At 25.9% G+C, this 22,623-nt stretch overlaps 4 protein-coding genes across 5 annotated transcripts; 1 reads left to right on the plus strand and 3 right to left on the minus strand.

Annotated features, from left to right (window-relative positions):
- Positions 1-5,382: 5,382 nt before the first annotated feature.
- Positions 5,383-10,543, minus strand: LOC132921426 (DNA replication ATP-dependent helicase/nuclease DNA2). 2 transcript variants are annotated; one of them, XM_060984450.1, is made up of 15 exons: positions 10,323-10,543; positions 9,811-10,253; positions 9,337-9,465; positions 8,996-9,242; positions 8,752-8,939; positions 8,287-8,550; positions 8,013-8,219; positions 7,710-7,910; positions 7,412-7,642; positions 6,804-7,347; positions 6,541-6,734; positions 6,284-6,470; positions 6,071-6,220; positions 5,834-6,010; positions 5,383-5,767 (listed from the first exon to the last, which is right to left on the minus strand). In XM_060984450.1, exons 1-15 carry the CDS (start codon positions 10,350-10,352, stop codon positions 5,606-5,608), a joined length of 3,354 nt encoding a protein of 1,117 aa, XP_060840433.1. In that variant the 5' UTR covers positions 10,353-10,543; the 3' UTR covers positions 5,383-5,605. The 2 variants fall into 2 exon arrangements, with proteins under 2 accessions (XP_060840433.1, XP_060840432.1); XM_060984449.1 differs by having other exon boundaries at positions 8,287-8,553; positions 10,323-10,542.
- A 917-nt stretch (positions 10,544-11,460) lies between these two features.
- On the minus strand, positions 11,461-13,538 carry LOC132920430 (uncharacterized). The gene is made up of 7 exons (XM_060982826.1): positions 13,346-13,538; positions 12,883-13,250; positions 12,610-12,765; positions 12,375-12,516; positions 12,229-12,293; positions 12,044-12,132; positions 11,461-11,866 (listed from the first exon to the last, which is right to left on the minus strand). Exons 1-7 carry the CDS (start codon positions 13,445-13,447, stop codon positions 11,760-11,762), a joined length of 1,029 nt encoding a protein of 342 aa, XP_060838809.1. The 5' UTR covers positions 13,448-13,538; the 3' UTR covers positions 11,461-11,759.
- A 365-nt stretch (positions 13,539-13,903) lies between these two features.
- LOC132922159 (RING-box protein 1A) lies at positions 13,904-15,833 on the plus strand. The gene is made up of 2 exons (XM_060985515.1): positions 13,904-14,136; positions 15,257-15,833. Exon 2 carries the CDS (start codon positions 15,261-15,263, stop codon positions 15,591-15,593), a length of 333 nt encoding a protein of 110 aa, XP_060841498.1. The 5' UTR covers positions 13,904-14,136; positions 15,257-15,260; the 3' UTR covers positions 15,594-15,833.
- A 2,217-nt stretch (positions 15,834-18,050) lies between these two features.
- On the minus strand, positions 18,051-19,651 carry LOC132921860 (E3 SUMO-protein ligase ZBED1-like). Its single transcript, XM_060985096.1, has 2 exons — positions 18,592-19,651; positions 18,051-18,067 (listed from the first exon to the last, which is right to left on the minus strand). The coding sequence occupies exons 1-2, from the start codon at positions 19,649-19,651 to the stop codon at positions 18,051-18,053; spliced, it is 1,077 nt and encodes a 358-aa protein (XP_060841079.1).
- Positions 19,652-22,623: the final 2,972 nt, after the last annotated feature.

A 22,623-nucleotide genomic window follows, 5' to 3' on the forward strand; every position in this document is an offset into this window, starting at 1 on the left:
CAATATTACAATTTATATCATTAAGCTATTTTTGTTTTTTTGATCACCTTAAAAACTAATGAAATGCATGCTTATATGTATAAAAAGCTCTTATAAAACAATCAAATACAACATAGAATTTATTGTATTATTCATTATTGATTAAATCATGATACATACATTTTTATAAATTATTAATTTATTATCTTTAGTATTAAATTTATATTAATTAAAAATTAAATTTAACGTTATAGTATAATATTGAAACCGTGAACAACTTTAAGTTTGAGTCCCAAATTTCAAAAACAGTATGAATTATTGAATTGAGTTCCGATGTATTGAGTACCTATATGATTTGCGTTCCGTTAATCGTTTTTATTTTGTCAGTAAAATATTTTGGATCCCGGCATTTTATTTATTTATCATGGGAAAATTCAAGTTGAATAAAGTTCAGTTCATTAGCGTTACCCAAGAGACACCACGTGGAGGTTACTAGGTTAGCAAAAAAGTATCCCGAAAATTTAATTATTTTGTTAGTTAGTTTACTCATGTACTGTAGAGCTTGCGCTAAAGAAATATTAGAGCTGCAGAGTGCACACCCTGTTTGTTTTAATGAAGGAAAAAAATTTGACGCTCGCGTATAATAAATAGCACATATTATCAGAAATATAAACATATATTATATATCATAAATCATAAATCATAATGTATAAATATTTACGGTTTAAACAACAAAATTCCTTTAACTATCACTATTTTCCATTTGGCGATGGTTAATTTGAGCACAAATGCACAATCACAATATTTGACGGCATAACACAATGGTGATGAACTGATGACCATGGTTTATCTTAAAGACCGTGAAGTTAATCTCTTGATATTCATAGGTTAATGATCAATGTTTCAATCATAATTCCTAAAAATTCGGTAAACAAAATAATGTCAAATGATACTTATGTTATAAGCTCATAGACATATATAATTAATTATTAAAAATTCAAAACATATTATTTTTTATGAACTGCATAACATTTAAATAAGAACTACACATTTTTTGCACAACTGCATGTTAGCGCAAGCTCTGGTGTACAAAACTGATAAAATATTTAATTTACTATAACATTTTAAATAAAATTTACATTAATACTCGTCAATTGTCATAGCTTAATTATGTTTTTTTATCATAGTCAATATTTTTATTATAATATAGCTTATTAAATATAATGCCTACATGCGTATATAAACCGGGGATTTATAAATCTGGACCGTATAAACCCGGATTGTACATATCACTTTATTAGGACCGTAGAATTGTATATGGTCCACATTTATACGGTTCAGATATTTACGTTCCTGATATTTTGGTAATTAATTTTACTTGATACTTAGAAGTTGTTAGTTACATACATATATTCTTTTCTTGTATATGCTCATTACTCTTAATATTGTCCAATGACGGACACTCAAATCACAACAAAAATGTATTTAAAAAAAAAAGAAACATATATATCTACCAAATAATCAAGACCAGATTTAAAATACTTATGGACATTTGTTTTATTTTTGGTGGGTCAAAGGTGTTTTTCAAAAAATTAGTATGAAAGCACAGTATGCCCATCAAATGAGGTTACTGATTAGTGATTACATAAAACTATATAGTACGAAACTGTAAGTCAACACCACATCCGCCCGGTCAACATGCGTAACGTATTATAAATTATGATGTATTATTATTCGTCTTCATTTTCCCTAGACATTTTTGTTATATTTTGTGAACATTACCATCTTATAGTACTTATTACTATTTTTTCTTAAAATTACATATCTACGAATATTCGTTGTACAGCATTAATTCATTTCTGATTTCAGTTTTAAAATTTTCCATCATGAGTCATGATAAAACTGCGGGCACACATGATAATAAACTGAACGTTGCAGTTGCAGTAGGTCATAATATAATGAAACCATAGCTGATAATACATAATTTTTTTAGATCATTCGCGTGCTCAGGGACGTAGCCAGAGGGGGTCTATGGGGTCCGGATCCCCTCCACCCCCTAAATGTCATCGACGAAATTTTTTTTTAGAATCTGAGTGGAACGAAAATGCTAATGTTTTTACAATGATGTTTTGTTTTGTACTCGTAAATCTAATAATTAATTATATGTTATGGAAAAAATTTACAAAATGATACGGTTAGCACACATATAAATATATATATATATATAGGTTTTCGTATATAAGTATACCATATAGCTGGGTATGAGGTAAATATAAAAATATACAATATACATAGACGATAAACCTTTGTATAAACTAAACTCCATTATAATAACCATGTTGATAAGAGTCATCTGTGCACGCCTATATGTGTCCACCTTTGGGTTTCTTAAACTATAAAAAAAAAAACAATCATACATTTTAGAGTATAAACACGTTAGTTAAGTAAGTACTGTATGGTTTATTGGTATTTTAAGGAAGTAGGTATATAGGTATACCTATTAAGAGGACGTTATACCCGCATCCGCATGTGTTGTCTCTGTCTTACTAATGTAGATCATAGCAAATTTTCGTTCAGCAGAACTTATTTTGTGATGTTAGCTTTAATATTAGAGTAAATTTACCTATTATCAAATTTAAAGGTAAGAATATTATCTTTATATAACGTTATATTATATAATATTTTATTGATAAATTAATTTTTAAGTGAGTTATGGTTATGTAAAATATTAAAACTTTAAAATGTTCGTAACTCGCTTTAAAATTAAAATACCAATAAAAGCCTATGAGATGTCCTAGATAACATTATTACCTTTAAGTTCGATAATTGACTAAATAAATTGACTCTAATATTAAAGCTAACATCACAAAATAAGTTCTGCTGAACGAAAATTTGCTATGATCTACATTAGTAAGACAGAGACAACACATGCGGATGCGGGTATAACGTCTTCTTAATAGGTATACCTATATACCTACTTCCTTAAAATACCAATAAACCATACAGTACTTACTTAACTAACGTGTTTATACTCTAAAATGTATGATTGTTTTTTTTTTATAGTTTAAGAAACCCAAAGGTGGACACATATAGGCGTGCACAGATGACCTGAATTTCAGGGGTGCCTACAATTTTCTCAGGCCATTTTCTTAATTTGGGCCCTCTCTTAGCAAAACATGTACATATTTTAGTAAATTATAATGCATGAATAAATATTACTTACATTATATCACATATTAATCAGTGGTATTATTAGTACCAAGTAATATAATATTTCATTAGATAGTTGGATCTAAAATCTTTTTTCAAGATAATTGCAATATTTATTTATTATTTTTACTTTTGTAGACAATAATATCTAGCTGTTATAACTTATAATCATAATAAGTTTTATCACGCAAATTTAAAATATTTTACGTTGTATTATTTTTTTTATCCCGAAACATAATTTTTTTTTACGACATATTTTAGAAAAAATACCATTTTTATTTTAGTAACATTAGTTAAAATACGGACCCATAAATTATATGCTATAAGACTTAAATTTTAGGGTCCCAATTACATGTCGGGGGACGGGGGTCCCCAGACACACCCGGAACCCCCTGTGCGCACGCCTATATGGGTGGGCATTAACTAGTTAAAAAGTTAATTTTTTTTTAACTTTTTAACTTAACTATAGTAAATTTATTTTATAATCAACTTATGAGCTTAACTAGTTTAATTTACAGTTGAAATAACTTAGCTTTTCTCAGTTAATATAAAAAAAAAATCAATCAAGTTAAAAACATTTTAAAATTTTTCGTTTATACGTAAATATTACTTTATTAGTATAAAATAAAAATAATCCAATACTATAATAACACAAACATGTTCTTTTTCTTGATAACATAATTGTGTATATATAGTTTTAAATTAATAAGTATTAGTAAAGTAAAAGGGTAGGTATATCAGTTGTACGTTAGTTTATGATAAAAGTTCAATAAAATTGTTTTTTATAATTTATAAATAATAAACTAGAAAGACACATCCACTCTTTATGTGATTTACATAGTAATTAAAAAAAATAGATTATTTTTTTTTAAACTGAGTTAAGTTAATGTTTTTCTTCATATTAATAACTTGTAACCTATCGCGTTAAATTTATAATTTGTTAACTTTTAACTTATCGATCTTGTATCCTCTTAACTTAACTTAACTTGAGTTAATTATTTTCATTAACTTGCCCACCTTTGAAGAAACCCTGATCTTTAATGACCGTACTAATTTTTCAGCAGTCGTACAAAATAAGACAAGTATAATACTACAGTTAGATAAAATATCAGAATATTTAATATAATTAAGTTGCATCATAGGTTATAGTCTCCGCGTAGTCGTTAAATAGTAAATTAATGATATTTAATAAATTATATAGGACTTAAATAAGTGTACATGTATCTTTTTAGATCAAAATGTTAAATGAGGAAATCATAAACGTAAATAAATACTCAAACGAGTCAAACGTATGAAATTAAATACTTTATTCGTGGTATAATCGAGCGAGATATCTAGGTACACCTAAATGCAAATAAACTAATTTTTTTTTTTGAAAAAAACTTGGTTTGAGAGTAGAAACTCATCGTATAGTTTTGGATACATGGTAAAACATTTGTATGCAACGATATTTAATGAAAAATAATTAGACAATTGACAAAGAAATAAACGCGTATTTATATTTTATTATACTACCTATATTATTTTGCCAAAACTTATACCAGTTTTACCTGATTATGTGTATAATGCACTGAGAGTGATATATTATGTAGGAACTAGGTAGCTATATTAGCTAACGTGCATAAAATCCCACCATATGTCCATCACGTGTAATTTTTTGTCAGTCAAACGTGAGCAAAGTGCAAATTATTATAATTAGTCAGTATTATGTATTATCAATCATGTATCAGACTTTTCAAACCAACCTGAATTGGCCCAAATATATTGAGTGCATGTTTTATTGTACATCTTTTTTATAAATAAAAAATAACAACTATGGACATTCAATATACAACGTAAATGTCAGGAAAAGAGTTTGATAAATTGAATAATCCAAGGTTTACATGGACACATGCAATATACACAATATGTATACAATTAGCATTACTTACAGGCATGCTGTTTGCGATTTGATTAACTTGATTGATAAACATTTATAGTATTTACACATGTAGGCCAGTGTTGATTAATAACAAGTGCCTCCTCTAATCAATGACATCTATATATCACGTGATCTACTAAATTTTAATAGTTTTAGATACACAAAAACATAATGTATGTGTCATTGCATCATTGAATACCATACTATACAATATTTATTAAGATTAGAATACTTGATGATTAATGGAGTATTAAATAGACTGAAATCATAAATTGTGTTGCTTAAAAATTAAAATATTATTTTATTGTAAAAAATCTGTGAGTTTTCTTTAAACATTAAAATGTACATCTAAAAAGTTATTTCAAGAGATCTTTCTATAAATCATAGAATATAATATTACATCATAGTTTCATGTTTTTGTAGAGGTTATCAGCTGACAGCTACCATAATAAAATGTATAAATAAATTAAAATTTTAGCTTCATTTATGTAAACTTCACATTTGAGGTAGTTTTATAATATTAGTAATATGGCTGAACAAGCTATTGAAAGTTTCATAATTTTTCATTGTGGTTACATCACCAATCATTATTAGCTTATGCTTTGCTCTTGTTATAGCAACAGTTATTCTTCTTTTATCATTCAATATACCTATATCCTTAATAAATATAATTGATAAAAATTAATAAAGTGTACAATAAAAAAAAAAAATTAATTACATTACTTTGGCAACAGTATTTTTTGTACATGAGTAAATTATAACTTCTTTATCACGTCCCTGATATTGATCTACTGTATTGACTTCAATTTCTGAATGCATAGAACCCATCTCATTTTTTAAGAGTGCTACTTGGGCTCTATAAGGGGCAATGACACCAATTGATTTAGCTAAAAGTCCACCCTAGTAACACAAAAACAAAATCAATACATAAAAAAAAAACATTTAAATATTTTAATTTACTTGAATTAAAAGCAAAACAATTTTTCTGATAACATTAATTTCTATTAAATTTGTGTCTGCTGAACTACTATTGACAGTTCCTGTATCTAAGAGTAAAACAGACTTATTTAAATCTGATGATACAATATCTTTACACCATTCATTATCAACCTAAAATTAAAGTGTATTAATTTATTTTCAAAATAAAAAAAATGTTAAAAAATATAAGCTTACTTTTATTTTATTAAGTTTTAGGGTTGCATATTTTACAATATTATTGGCACACTGTAAACTTCCATTATAAGTATATTTGTTGGCAAGTTCTGCTATAGGACCATTCATTCGATACTGTACATGAAGTATAGAAGTAACAGATGGCCTATCTAATCTTTCAAACATACTAACATCCATACCTAATTCTCTGAAATAGTTAAATTACTATGATTTATATTTTTTCTATTTTAACTGACAGTATTAGATTTAAATATTACTTTGCTTTTTTATTTTTTATTAAAGGTGGTAGTTGTTGTGGATCACCAACTAAAACAAACATCTTGGACGAATGAAGAGCTGCAATAATTGATGACTGTACCACTTGGGTAGCTTCATCTACAATGCATACGTCAAATTTACGTTTTTTAAGTAATGCGTGTCCACATCCAAGGCATGTCACACCAACAATATTCTATCATAACATTTTTTGTTCTTATTAAACATTAAACACAAAAAGATAATTTGAAGAGCAGCACAATACCACTTGATTGTATAGTTTTGATAATTTTTCAGGGGTGTCACAACGTTGAGAGACTACTTCATCACATTTTCCCCACAAGTCTGGATGAATACGTGTCTTTGAACCCAATCTCAAAAAATCAATTTTATTTTTATGTAATAACAACAATAAGTTATCAACAGCTGAATGAGTGTGAGAAGTAACCAACACTGACCGACCCATCAGTACAAGTAGCTGAATAAGAGCAACCACAGTTGATGTTTTACCAGTTCCAGGCATACCTTTAATGAGTGCATAGTTATCTGCAGTCAATGTTTTAATAATAGCAGACTTTTGTGATGAATTTAAATTTAAAGTTAATCCTGAGCTTTTAATGAATGAATTTAAGTGATTATCTGATGATAAGAATGAAGGTATTTCTTTATCAATAATAAATTTTCTCAATTGAGCTGAATTTTCACTAGGTTCCAATAAAAGTGCTAAACTAGAAAAATTAAAAGGTATGATTGATTGTGACTCATATTTATCTATATGGAATTCACTAGATCCTAGTTTGGATAAATCTCTGAAAAGAAAATTAATTTTGTTTAATATAAAATTAATAATTTTGTTTATTTATTTTATTTTACCTATCTAATAAAACATCAATTGATGTTTCAGTTATGGCTGAAATAAAACCAGTAGCAACTGCATTTCGCCGTCTAGTACTGACAACTATATAATTATTAACAGAGAAATTAGTAAATTTGATTTTATCAGACTTGTCTGATTTTTCCATTGTATTTAAATAATATCGGTTACTCTGTTCTTTTACCACATTTTTAATTTTTAACAAACTAATACAGTTTCCACGTTTCTCACTGAAAAAATATAAATTAGCTTAATACATCTCCAACATAAGAATAAATACAATATATTATCACTAACCGCTCAAGAAATGACAAAGTCCATAAATCACTAGATTTAGCACATAAATTATCTCCAGTGTTTTCAATTGAATTCTCCAACAGTAAAAAAGCAGTCCACTGCATTACATAATTAATATGTTCAGATTTTAAATGACTAATAGCTTGAGGCCCTAATCTTTTTAATGGATTATGAAGATCTAATTTTTCAAAACCTTCTTTGCTATAATTTTAGTTTTTTTTTATAAATATGTAAACAACAAAATAAAAAATAATATAGTAAATAATAATATAAATAATTAAATGAAAAAAAATGTAATTTTACCTCAAAACAGCACTACATGCTGTTAAATAAGGACATTTTGAGCATGCACTGTGATGGTTTATGGGTTCAGGCAATGTTGGAATATAGTCATCAATAGGATCTGAAATCATTTTATTTGTGTTCAAGTAGTGAACAAGTCGATTCCTCAGCATTATCAAATCTCGTTTTTCTCTATGACTAACATTGACTTGAGTCAATACATTTTCTCTGCAACCATAAAATATGTATTGATAATTAATTAATTATAAAGTGATAACTTACTATATAAATTTACCTGAGATATAATAATAAGCCTGAATCTACATTCATACCCAATTCCTTCATCATTATTATATACAATAACACTTGACCACGATGCTCCTCACTTCCAGAAGCTCGGCCAGTTTTCAACTCAATAGGCATTATTTTGGTTGTACCATCATAATTAGCTTGTACAGTAATATCAACTTTACCTTTAATACCAAATGCTGGTACCCATAAGTTATCTTCTATATCTTCAATCGATAATATTTCGCCTTGCCAAGTATTTTTTTCTTTTCTTCTAATATAATTGTTGATTATTAAAATGCATTATGGAATCAAAATTTATAAAAAAAAGTCAAGTTTTAAAACAATAGTATAAAAAAATATTTCATAAAATTGAATTTGTTTAAATCCCTAGCCATTTAATTGGAGATATATTTTACAAGATAATGATATTAATATCAATATTGATGAATATCATTCAAGTATAACTTACATTTGATTACCAACCAAATAAGTTTTAACAAAGGTTTGAATTTTTGGTATAAAATCCATAAGCTCTTTTTTAGTAGTTTCAAAACTCATATCAGATTCATATAGGGTATGCACGAAACCTGGACTATTAATCATTTCATCTATTACAGTTTTGATGTCTTTTTGACTAAACTGCTTTCTTTTTAAAACCTATGAACAGTGAATTTTATAAAATAAAAGACTTAATAATTTAATAATTAATTTACCGTTTGAAGTAATTGGTGGATAAGTGTTCCAATAACCATAACAGCAGAGGAACAGTCGAGTCCTTTATATATATCTGCAAGAATCGAACGCCGCGAACAAAATAATGATCCAACAATTGTTGTCCCAGACACCAAAAAGTCCGAGTGTCTGGTAACAAAACCATGATCATTATTTACTGACCAGTGATCGTTGACTTTTTTCGCCATTACAGTTACTATATCTCCTACTTCAAATAAACTATGAAGCCTATACACACATTTAATCATACACGAGACTTAATAAGTATCAAGAAAGTATATACAATTAATACTTGAGAAGTAATAAAATAATAAAGATTTACCAAGTACCACTGAGATAACATACATCTTCTTCATAACTTTTACAGGAAGTCAAAGTCAAGCAAATTTTTCCAAAATCTTTTTCAAATTTTTTTACAATGCATCGATGGGGTTCAATTAAATTTATATCACTAGAATATATTTTTTTAAATATAAAATATTATGTTACAAGTGTACAGTGGCACCGACCACTATGTAAAAGTATTGCAGATGTAATACCTAATTTAAGTGAATGGGTCTGTGATAGTAGTCCATAGAATATAAGTATATAAGTTTAAGGTTACAGATATTTGAATAAAAGTACATTAAACTTATTTTGTATTTTAGTAGACAAAGTCACTACCTAGTTATTTCCTACTATCTAAGATTTTATATGGTATATGGTATTATACAATACCATTTAAAACTGACATCAGTGCCACTGCAAGTGTATATTGTATATTTTTATTTAAGGTTTCAAAGAATTATTTACTAACCAGTCCAAGAAGAAGTCTGTACTAAATTCAGTATTTGAGCTTTCTATTGATACTGTATCAAATGAATATGACTGACTATCCACATCATTATTGTCAATAATGTCATAGTCAGGTTTTTCTGTGTTTTTTGTAGTTGAACCTAGATTTTCTTTAGGAAAATTTGAAACAGTATCTGTGTTTGAAATGGTCCATTTGTCTTTGTGTTTAATGTCGTAAATTAATGCACGATTTATACATTTTTTAGATTTAGAAGCTTTGTTATTCCTCAATACCGGGGATGATGGTATAACATCTGGACTGGATAGCGGACTTGAAAAAGATTTGGAATTAGTAGTAGTACAAGGCACAGTTTGGTTATATTGTGTGATAGTTTTGGATGACTCTGGAGGTATGCGTGAAAATAGAGAGGTGATTTTTATTTGCTTGGAACCACCTGGCTGGGTCTGAAAAAGAGCACCACTTAAATGAGTATAATAATTAATATTTTTATGGAATTTTTAAGCCATAGGTACCTTCTGAACTTCACTATGAGTTCTTTTCATATTGACTGGTAACTTATGATTAATGATTATAGGAAATGAGTAATTTTAAAACAAACAAAATTATGAAATTAATGTAAAAAAAAAATAAAGAATAATTGAAAATTACATTTTTTTTAACGTTGATTTTATTTAATATAGAATACAGCACTGCAGCAGTGCAGCAGAATAGGACAGGTATACAAGTTATAACTTATAAGGAGCATTATCAGTCTTATGGATGATAAAAACTCCCGCCATTTATTTATTATTAATATTCTTTACCATTATTTATGATTTTACATTATTAATTATTTATATAATATATATATATATATTTATAATTAGATTATTCTGTGTTTACTATTTTAATCCGTGACTGTGGTTTGATTTTAATTTAAAAAAATAAATAGTTGTTGATGATTGATTCAATTCAAATAAATGTATTTTATATATCTGTGATTTTTACTTTTTTTAGTTGATTCCTAACCTAACCTAATATTTACTCATACTGGTAATTTACACAAAATTAAAAAAAAGTCCAATCATAGTCTAAAAAGATATGTTGATTGACTTCAAGGTTTATAGATTTACTAGAATTAATGAAATTAAATTGTTGAAACATTAATATTTTCAGAAAACTTCAATAATGAATTCTACAAAATGGCTATCTTCAATTTTTATGAAAAAAAAAATATTTTTTTAAAACTTTTTTACCAAAAAATCAAAACAAATTTAAACATGAAATATTTATTCCTGTGAATTTTGATAAATAAATGGTAAATCCTAACAGGACACTGCATATAACGGATCACTATCTTTAACATTTAATTTAAATAATATTATCAATTTACTTGACAATTTAGTACTGAAGTAGTGGATAACTTCTTGGTTAATTATAAAATTTCATGTACTTGTAAACATTTTATCATTAAATAATATATTATATATTATACACTAAATTCCTTCATGTTATATGAATGTTAATAACATCAAATTCTTAATTTTCTACAATAATATTGTTATTAGTGTTATAATAAGATTACTTAGTAATCTCTTATATTTTGATCAATAGAAAAATCTTAAATAAAATAATAAGGAATACAACAAAAATGAAAGTAATTGAAACACATTATAATCTAAAACAATATTATAAATTTATTGTTTGTTAGTATGTAGTATATACAATGTACTGTAATAAGTCTCTAAATATTATCTTTTATTATTTTTTTTATTAAAATATTTTGCTGCTTAATTAGCTTACAAATTACAATACATAAAAATATCAAATAAAATTAATCATTTAATTTATAAAAAATTAAAATTATATCAGTAAGAAAACTTAGTAATATTTTATATTATTAATTTTTTACAAATTTACAAAAAATACAGTATAAATAAGTATAGCTTATTACAGTTACTAGCCATATTTTAATCATCAAATATTTCAATCACCTCAATGGGCTCATGTTTAATTTCAGCTGTAGATAGTTTATCTTGTCGGATTTTTTTAACTTTTTTTTTTACAGCCATAACACCTATATTGTAATAAAATATATAATTTAAATGAGTATATAATGTTATTTCATTATAATTATTTAAACATTAAATTATAATATAAAAAAAAAAAATGATTTAAAATCTAATTAATTGAATAACCTAAAATCAATCATGAAACATGTATAACTAAATAAACAAAACATAAATTTAGTTACATTTAGTAGTTTGGTACAACATTAATACATTTTCTTTTGATTTCTGTTTATTTTGATTCTTTTTATTACTGTTGTTTGCAGCTAATAACCTATAAAAGTTGATAATTACACACATTTATATTAAACAGAAATATGATATAATATTAAATGATTAAATTTATATTCATTATAATTATAGTTCTTACGAGCTTTTAGGAGATTCAAATAGTCTAAAAATACCATTTCCACTGGTTGTTGACATGTTTAATGGCTATAACAAACAAGTTTAATTTAATTAAAAATATATTTATGTACATATATCTTATTAGAGATACTATCTGATGAAACATACACTATCTTTTAGTTCAATTAAGTAAAATATTAGAAGACTGAATAACATAATTGATAATGGTAGCCGATTATCATTATTCATCATTAGCACTTCGACCGACGATAACACAATAAATGGCACCAGGAATAAGTAAATTGTTATCCTGTTTAAAAATAACAAATAACTAATAAGTAAGTAAAAGGAAAAATCTTATAAACTCATTAATTGTTAAATAAGTTATTTAGTTTCTACTTACCAAATAACACAATGTACAACAAACTGTCCAAAGCTTACTATTTTAATTACCATACTATTTGTTTTGCTATGACAAACTTTCAAGAGTCTTGCAGCTTCTAATGTTCCAAGCGATAAATTAGACAGCCCAAGGAATACAAAACCTGCTTCCATACAGCTGTACAATTTTAAATACTAGTAGTATTAGATCAGTTTGATTAAAACCTAAAAATCAATGTTAAAATTCCTCAGAGTATAATCTTACTAAGGCACTAAAATTAGTAATTGCAATTACCCAAAACAGTATGTTGAAGCAAAAAAACTAAGTACAGCTCCTTTCTTTAAAGTGCTTAATAATGGTCGCTCATCTAAATTGTTTGTAAATGATGTATATACACTGTGTAATAAACATGAATAGAGAATGATAAACTTAAAATTTCTTGATGGATCCACAGATTCTGTAATTGCACAACGATCCATCATATGACGAAATGAATCCAGTAACCAGTACATTAAGGATGCATTTGATGACGAAGAAGGTTTAAATGTTGAAAAACATATTGGGACACTGATAAAACAAAAGACTCCACTAGTCAATGAGTGAAATAAAACATTTATTTCTGGTAACTTAAATTTGTGTGATGAATACATTGAAATACATTTCTAAAATAACAAAAATATATATCAGTATGATGTAATTATATTTTACGTAACAAAAATAACTTAATTAAGAATTGATTAATGTACGATATACCTACCTCAAAGAAACCAGCAATTCTTTTGAAAAGAACTAACCACAAAATAAACATGATTATTATCCCAATAATAATACTATTCTCTTTTAAAAACAATACAAACATGATTTAACTTAAAATATAAAAACACTAAAAACTGTATTTTGAATATTTAGATTTAACTGTTTTTGTGTGGAAAGTACTTGGAAATAAATGATTATTTAAACATTATGTTTATTATCATAAAATACTATGATATTATTATATTTATCAACTTGAATTTACTTGAAAAATGATAAATATATTTTCATGGAACATAATATAGTTATTATAATTTACCTTAGTTTTAATTTTTAAATAGAAAAAATTTAATTTTCTTGAAAATAATTTATTAATGTACTACCTGTTTTACATTGAAAATTGAAATTGTCAACAGTTTAATGCTTATAAAAACTGATTTTATATTTATTTATATTATTAATTTGTATTTGTTCATTATTATTATAATGTGAATAAATATTAACAATTTATTTTTTAAGGTTATATTCAGTTATTGGAACTTTTTCTTTTTAGTTGTTTCTTATTTCGCATTATCATCATTCATTGTACTCACAAAATAATATTTTTTGTTTCCTCATTTCCTGATTGGCTGGTTCGCGACTCGCGAGTCCTGGACACCTGAAATAGTGACATTTTATTCTAACTCGAAAGTCGAAGTCTTACCTCTTATAGTCTTATGATTTTATTAAATACATCGTTTATAAAACATAATATTGGAGTATAATAGAATTATTTTCAAATTTTAGAAACTGAAGGTAAGTTAAAACTTAATTTTTTTAATGTTATTCAAGTCAACTTTACAATTTTATTCTGAAGTACAAACATTTTATTTATATTTATTTTTATTTTGGTTAAACATTAGTTTATCTAATTACTTTGGAAGAGGTAATTGTTGTTCCATTACCAAAGATTATTATATCTTTCGAATTTTTAAACTGATATGAGAGGATACATTTTTTTCTCGACAAAGAATGTCTTGTATTAGATAGGTTGTTGTTTCCTTATAACTATATTACTCTAAATAAGAAGGGAACTGTTGTTTAAAACACTTGAAGATATACATTTGTGACGATAATGGTGGATCATTACTTTAGTGTTGTCAATGATAGTGACCAATCGTGAATAAAATCTTTCATGGATATGGGATCTGTGTTACAGAGTTCTGTGTGCATGCACAAAGGTATTCTTTTCTTATTTGGAAAAGAAAATCATGTAAATGTAAATTTTTTTTTTATGGTTTGATTATAAATTATTATTTCAATAATTAACTTTGTATAATGCAGCATCACATATACATTACCCAATTAATTTTTTAACATTTAGTGTTGATCATTAGGTTAATATTATGCAAGCTTCATACCTTAGGCTAGAATAGAATCTATAAGAGTTTTACATGTCTACAACATAAGTGATTTTTCTAATTTTATTAAAGAAATAGGTTCATAATCCAATCAATATTTTGAGTATACCTTTATTGTTAATATTTATTGAAAATAGAAAAAAAAGATTATACTGTGTTTCTACTAAGAACAGTGATTGGGTCAAAGAATGTTTTTCAAATTTTTTATTTTTTTCCATTATAGTCATTAACTAGGAACAGGCAATTTCTTCAATTTTATTGGATATTTGTTTTTTATATTTTAAGAAAATTTTCACATATATTTTAATGTAAACAACCCAACTATTTCAAATTAACGATTATATACAAAATATGGTTAAATTAATAAGGTTTATTGATAGAAAAACGTATAGTTTACAATGATAATTTTTGTGTACATACAATTTTATAGAATTTTAAATTTATTATTTTTTTACTGTTTAGTAAATTGTATTTTTAACAAATATTAAAATAATTATACATTTATTATTTATAAGAAATATGGAAGTTGATGAAGAAGATGTTGAAGCTCCATCATCAAGTACCAGTAGCCGCGGAGAAAAAAAAAGATTCGAAGTAAAGAAATGGAATGCTGTTGCTTTATGGGCTTGGGACATTGTTGTAGACAATTGTGCCATTTGTCGTAATCACATCATGGACTTATGTATTGAATGTCAAGCCAACCAAGCATCAGCAACTAGTGAAGAATGTACAGTTGCATGGGGTGTGTGTAATCATGCTTTTCATTTTCACTGCATATCTCGTTGGTTAAAAACTCGTCAAGTATGCCCACTTGATAATAGAGAATGGGAATTCCAGAAGTACGGTCATTAAATAGTATAGAAATAAATTTTGAATACACATTTAATCTACATTTTTTTCATTCTCATATATGCATTATAAAAATTGAAGTATTATCAAAATCCCCATAAAATTAATTTTTATAGAAAAATATTAAATTGCCAATCACTGAATTTCCTTCATAGTTTTCATATCAAACTATTTATTACCTTGTGAAATATTAAATTTATAACATTATTCAATAATAAAATTTGTGTACTATGAAGATAAAAATTGTTTTATTTATTTTATTATAATTTATTTAGAAAAATGACTATTGAGTTATTTCATATGTATTAAGTTGAAATGAAATGACTATAGTCTAATGCTAATAGTCCTATATAGACATATAGTACCTTATCATAAATATAACATACAAGTAAATTTAACTAACCTTAATGATATTTAATTTCCAGTCTCAATAGCTATAATTTAATAATTAATTTAGTCAATTTACTCAGAACAAAACTATTTACATTATTCTCAATGAAAAGTGACTATTACAATAGCCATTAAAGTCATTGTCTTTGCAAATTGATAAATGCAATATTGTTATCTTTTTAAAACTCATTAGAATTTCTTTTTTTTTTTTACTATTGTTCAAACATTCTAATAATTGATCAATGTTATTACATAAAACAGGTTATAGACATATAAATGTCTATTGATTAATGACCGGTAATATACCTTAGTCTTTTAAATATTGTAAGCATGTCACTTTGTCTAATTATATGCCTTTAAAGTGACCAATAGTATAAGTAATTTTACAGAATCGATATTGAAGAGTTTTTAATGTAATTCTTTACCAAACATTTTGATTATTTAAACAACCTCTGGTTTTACGAACAATCTTCAGAAAATATTTAAACTGTATCTATTATAAAAATAATAAGAAATTATGGTATATAATGTAATAAACTTAATATACTATGGCAGTAGAACTGAAGAATTCTCAATTTCATTATCGTATTCCAAAAATCATCACTGTTTAGTATATATTTCAACATATGCAAATTAATTATAAGTTTATTCTTATGATTAATAAATGGAGCACACACTTAAAATATTACTTGTTGTACTAGTTTAAACAAGTTTTGGTTAATATACATTTACATCAAATTAATAACACAGTAGTTTAAAAACTATATACACCTATTTATTTGTATGTAATACTAGCAAGGAGCCAGGAGGTGTTCATAAGGTCTAGATCACATTCCATTTGCATTTAATTTAAATGATAAAAAATTGAAAATAAATTGTTTAAAAAGAGTAAAAATATTTTTGAAATGTTAATAATAGACATTTGTTTTCAACAACAAAGAAACAATTTTAATGTTTATAAAAAATGATCATTATGATAAAATTGCTCTACTCAAAATCTAAAACCAGTAAAAATAATTTTTTTTATTCAGTTATAATTTAATAACAAATTATTGTAGATACTTGAAATTTTCACACACTAATTCAACCTATCTTATTGTACTATTGTTAATAGTAAATTATATTATTGTTATAGCTATATTATGTATATATATATATATAAAAAAGAAAAAATATGAAATATACTTAGTATATAACAGACCTATTTCACTCAGAATCATTTTTTGTATGAAATGATTTATGAATAAAATAAAATTTGATATATGCATTTCAGTGACTTACTCGACACCTACTGTACAGCAGATTCAACAGTGATAACCTAATTTCCGTCTTTTTTTTTACTGAATAGTTGATGGTACAATTAGAATTTAATTTTCAGTCCGTACTTTTTTTTTTTATTATTTAATATAATTTACAATCTATACAATAATTAGTATAATAAGCAAATTCAATAGTTAATAATTGTTAGTGACAGGATATTAACTAGTGATGGGAATAATCGAATGATTAGTAATCGATACATTTTATAATCGAATAAATCATTCGAATGAATTTTTCACTCGAATGATATAATAATCGAATGCTTTTTTATCTCACTAGTCACTACCCGTATAATAGTACTGACTACTTTATACTTTTATTAATTGGTTTTATAAATATAGTCAATAGTCATTACTCATTACTCATTGGTATAGTGTTTAGTGTACCTAATGGCTAATACCTATATCAATAAATAATAATACAATTAGGTAATACTCAGTTGAAGTGTATTTACCTATATATTATAATTGTTTTTATCTATAAAAATAAATTATAAATTCCTTAATTTGGGCAGAAAATCTATAAGATTATTTTATTATTCGAATGATTATAGTTACTAACTAATTGAACTATTAGTTAGTGCTACTGATTTAGTGGCAGGTATATTATTATTTTAAATCATTTATAATAAAATAATCGAATAATAATAATAATAATAGTATAATACTAAAGCCTAAATTAATAGTACCAAGTGCCAACTATATACATATAACCCATATTTACTAACCTACCAACTACTTTTTTAGTGAATTATCTGTAACATGTATCTAGGCAAAGAATACAAAATATAAAAGAACAAATATTTAATTTAAGTATTTAATTATAAAATATAAAATAAATACCATAACATAAAATATTTCAAACTGATACAATATTAATAACTAAATAATATTAATACTTATATAAAATCAATATATTAATAATAATTTGGAAACTGAATCTTGCATTGAGAAAAAAAAATGTTAATTAAAACTGTTAATTTATAAATTTAAATTTACATTACTATTTAAAAATACAATATAATCTAAATTTTTGGGGTGAAGTCTGTTCCGACGGTCGTTCGTTATTTGTCCCGTTTTTGAAAACACGCGTTCTGACGGAACAGAAGTCGCGGGAACACATAAATATTTTAATTGGAGCGAATAAAGTTCAGGAAATGTATTTTTGTGTTGTTTCCAAAAGTCTAAAGGGTTTTTTGTTCGATTTAAATAGGGCATTTCTAAATATTGCCGTATTAAGAGAGAAGCCGAGATTCCCGTTGATAAGGTTGTTCTAATTTGGGAAACTTTACTATCAAAGTGTTCCCATAATAAATTAGGTTCTCTGTTGATAGGCATATTAGATGTTTCGTTCTGTTGAGTATTTCTCATTATAGAATTAATTTCATCTGTTATCCATTTCTCCGTATTATTTGCATTATCCACTAACCCAAATCCTGTCTTTTTAAATCTTGGATCTAAAAATGTAGCTTTTGCTACTATTTTATTGGATTCTAATATCCCTAAACGCCTAGCTAAAACATCGATTGCTGTTTTTTTAAGTAAAGTACCGGCTGCTGTTGTAGTAGTTTTGTTTCTCAATGTATACTGAAGTCCTCGTATCAAAGGAATAACTATGGATAGTGTTGGATAATGTTCTCCAGATAACTCAACAGTCATTATTTCAAAAGGTTTTAATAACGGAAGACAGTCAGATATTAATTCCCATTCTAACGCGGTTAAGAAATTTGGAGCATGCGGAAGAAATGTTATTGCGGCAGATAACGGTGCTTTAATTTGTATAAGTCTTTCCAACATTATCAAACTAGAATTCCATCTAGTACTAACGTCTTGTTTGACTTTTAATTCGGGAACATTCATTTGGTTTTGTATTTCTTTTAATTTTGTAGACGCGGAAACGCTATGTTTAAAATGCCCAACCAACGCTCGGCATTTTTTTAGCACGTTAAGTAACTCTTCATTTGAAGTAATTGCATCATTAACAATTAAATTTAATGTATGCGCAACACATGGATGGTGATATTTATGAAGGTGTTCATTTATCGCATTTTTTATATTCGCCCCGTTATCTGAAACTATTGTTACTATTTTGTCTAAAATACCCCACTCAATTAAAATATCTGAAATTGAAGTAGCTATGTTTGCACCAGTATGTATTTTAATAATTTCTCTTGTTGCTAAAACAGGCGAATATAAACGATCATTATATATAAAGTGACACGTAACTGTTAAATAAGCCCTATTGCTATCCGATGTCCACATATCAGTCGTAATTGAAACATTTTTGATACTTCTTAACATAGATTTAAGAATGGTAGCTATCTTATTATATTCATCCGGTAATAATTTCATAGTTAACGTTTTCCTACTAGCGGGTTATACAAAGGCTGTAATTTTTTTGAATACTCCAAAAATCCAATATTATCAACTAATGAAAGTGGTTGATAATCAACAGAAATCATTTTTATTAGACTTTTGTCTATTGAACTTTTTTCTACTTCGGATAATTCATTAGCTCTAGCTGAACCAAATAATTTTAACTGGCGAGAACGTTTAGGTATAGGTGAAGTACAGGGCTGCTGTGAACTCGTATTAGAACCTGAATGTTCTGATTGTAAATTAGAACTAGTTGAAGGACCGGCCGATAATACATCTGAATCTATTTGTTTCTCAGTTTCTATAACAGGATTAAGGTGTGCAGGATGTCTTCTCTTCAAATGTTCTTTAGATAAAACAAAAATAAATGCAAGCAGAATAACTAAATTGGAATTTAAAACTCTTAAAACAAAGTAATAGTAATTAAATTTGAAATTCAAAAAAATGTAATCAATTGAAAAATTATAATACTATTATAAAAATAAAATAATATATATTATAAAAAATAATAATATATCTATTATCTATATACATTATACAACAAAAATCAGTATAAATTATTAGTTTTATGAATTATAGTTATAACTTATACCTTATGATATCATATAGTTAAGATATCTGTAAACAGATATTATCTTTATCTAGTTAATAAGTTATTAGTTTTATAACACAGTATACATACGTTTTACAAGTAGTTTTGAATAAGCATTTTTTATAAATTAAAAAAAAAAATTAAAATCTAACAATTTAAAACTATTTTAAAAGTAATTTAAAAATATTCGTGTGTCAACACAATTTTTTATTGCAGTGTAATCATGATATTTGTTTTAAAAAAAGGATATTTAAGCGAACATCAAATACAGGCTATAATTAAAATAAAAACCTCAAATTTTGTTACTACATAGAAGAAAAAACCTAATCTATGACGTAGCGTTTTTATTTTTTTATAATTTAGTTAATATTATAACTATTACTATTATTACCTTTTAAATTTGTAGTATTTTTATGGTAATTGAAATCTTTCTTGCATACTTGGCACTTCACGCATTTTTCGTTAATTATTTTAAAATGCTCCCATACCACTGATCTTTTAGGTGCCATTTTACTATTTTTACTACAACACGTCAACACTTCTTATTCGACTAATGCCAGAAATTATTATAATTTAATAATATGCAATATTTTATTTGTATTACATTTAATTGTTTTTGGTATCTTATTCTTATTGCCTATTGGTTATTACTTCTATAATACTATTAATACTTACTATTAGTCCAAAACTATTTTTGAAAATAATCGTATTGCATGATACTTATACAATTCGAATTATAATATCAAACTATTTATAAGTTTGTATTTATCATTATTTAGATATTTTATTGCTTTACAATTGTCTAGCTAAATAGTAAGTTATATACTGAACGTTCCTTAAATAAAAAAAAAAATTGTATTGCATTTCTTCTTTCCGGTTTTTAGTTTTTACTTTTTGCTAGGTATCGAAAATAATGTGAATTGTTCTATTCAATATACCCACAGTAAACCACAATATGAATATTAAATTTATATTTATAATATAATATTTTTGAAGTGGTGTCACTGGACGCCTCCTTCTCTCAAGCCTTCATGTTCTTTTTTGTTTTTTTTTTTTTTTCGTTTAAGTTTTTTTTTTCTCAAATTTACTTATTGTATTATATGTATACAGATTGTAAATATTCATTTAATAAAAAAAAATTTATTTCAAAGAAAAAAAAAAAATATAATATTATTAATAATTGAACAATATAAAAAATACGCTACAACTGAAGGTTGCCCAAGAGGTATAGGTATAGTGGTACTATACTACTATAAATAAACCATATTATAATATAATATATTATATTATATAATATTATATATATATTTTATACAGTAGTCAGTAGTATTATACGGGTAAGGCTTAGTAAATGTAAAAGTGAAATAAGAAAAGCATTCGATTATTTTTACCATAACATGTTTATTTTATCCTTAGATAAGATTTTATCATGATTTTTATTTTTTACAACTAATTTTCTCATTCGAATGTATTATTCGATTATTTTATTATTCGAACGATTTTTAAAATAATCGAATTGAATCGATTATTCAAATAATCGAATGATTCGATTATTTCATTCGATTATTCCCATCACTAATATTAACATTTATGCGTATGGACTTAGCGCACCTGATTTGATACTTTTAGGTATTATTGTGATTTTTATTTTATTTTAGTAGGTCTCTCTAGGCCAAGCTAGGTCTTCTATGTACATTACCGGGAAGTGAGGTGGAGAATAGCTGTTTTATTATGATGGGTTACTGTGAAAGTTTAAGTTAGTATGACTTAAAATCAAGAAAGCTTACATGCCAATCTTTGACTTGGCAAGCGTTTTTTCCTCTGTATTTGATCTTAAATAATTTTTAATTTTTATAAGAGCCAAAAATGATGACCGTTCTGCTGAGCAGTTTGATACAGGGGTTTTCAACAGCATCCTAAGCGATATTCCTATATTTGGATAAATGTCAAAAAAACCGTTTTCTAGGATAAATTTATATAGCTTCAGTGATGACATTTTTTTTCTCTTGTAGCTTCTGTAGACAACAAATGAGCTTGTAAATACTAAAATTCGTTTTTTATATTCTATTTCTCCGTGCTAATCAATTTATGTGTAAATGTGTGATACCTTTTTTTCTTTTGATGTTTACTTGAAGGCCTCGGGAAGACAAAGGCCCCTAGGCAGCTGCCTAGTTTGCTTAGGCGGAAGTTCGGCCCTTTAGTAGATGTAGAAGTAGTGGGGAGTTGTAAGATGTATGTGTGCACACGGCAATCAACACGCATCGCGAAAAACTAAATATTTTCAAAAGCTATTTAATTGATATATTTCTGGACTTTTCTCATTAGATGCCTTATCTGCTTACTAAATACTTGAGTT

This window comes from Rhopalosiphum padi, chromosome 2 (genome assembly GCF_020882245.1).
Source record: "Rhopalosiphum padi isolate XX-2018 chromosome 2, ASM2088224v1, whole genome shotgun sequence".
Taxonomy (NCBI): Eukaryota; Metazoa; Arthropoda; class Insecta; order Hemiptera; family Aphididae; genus Rhopalosiphum; species Rhopalosiphum padi.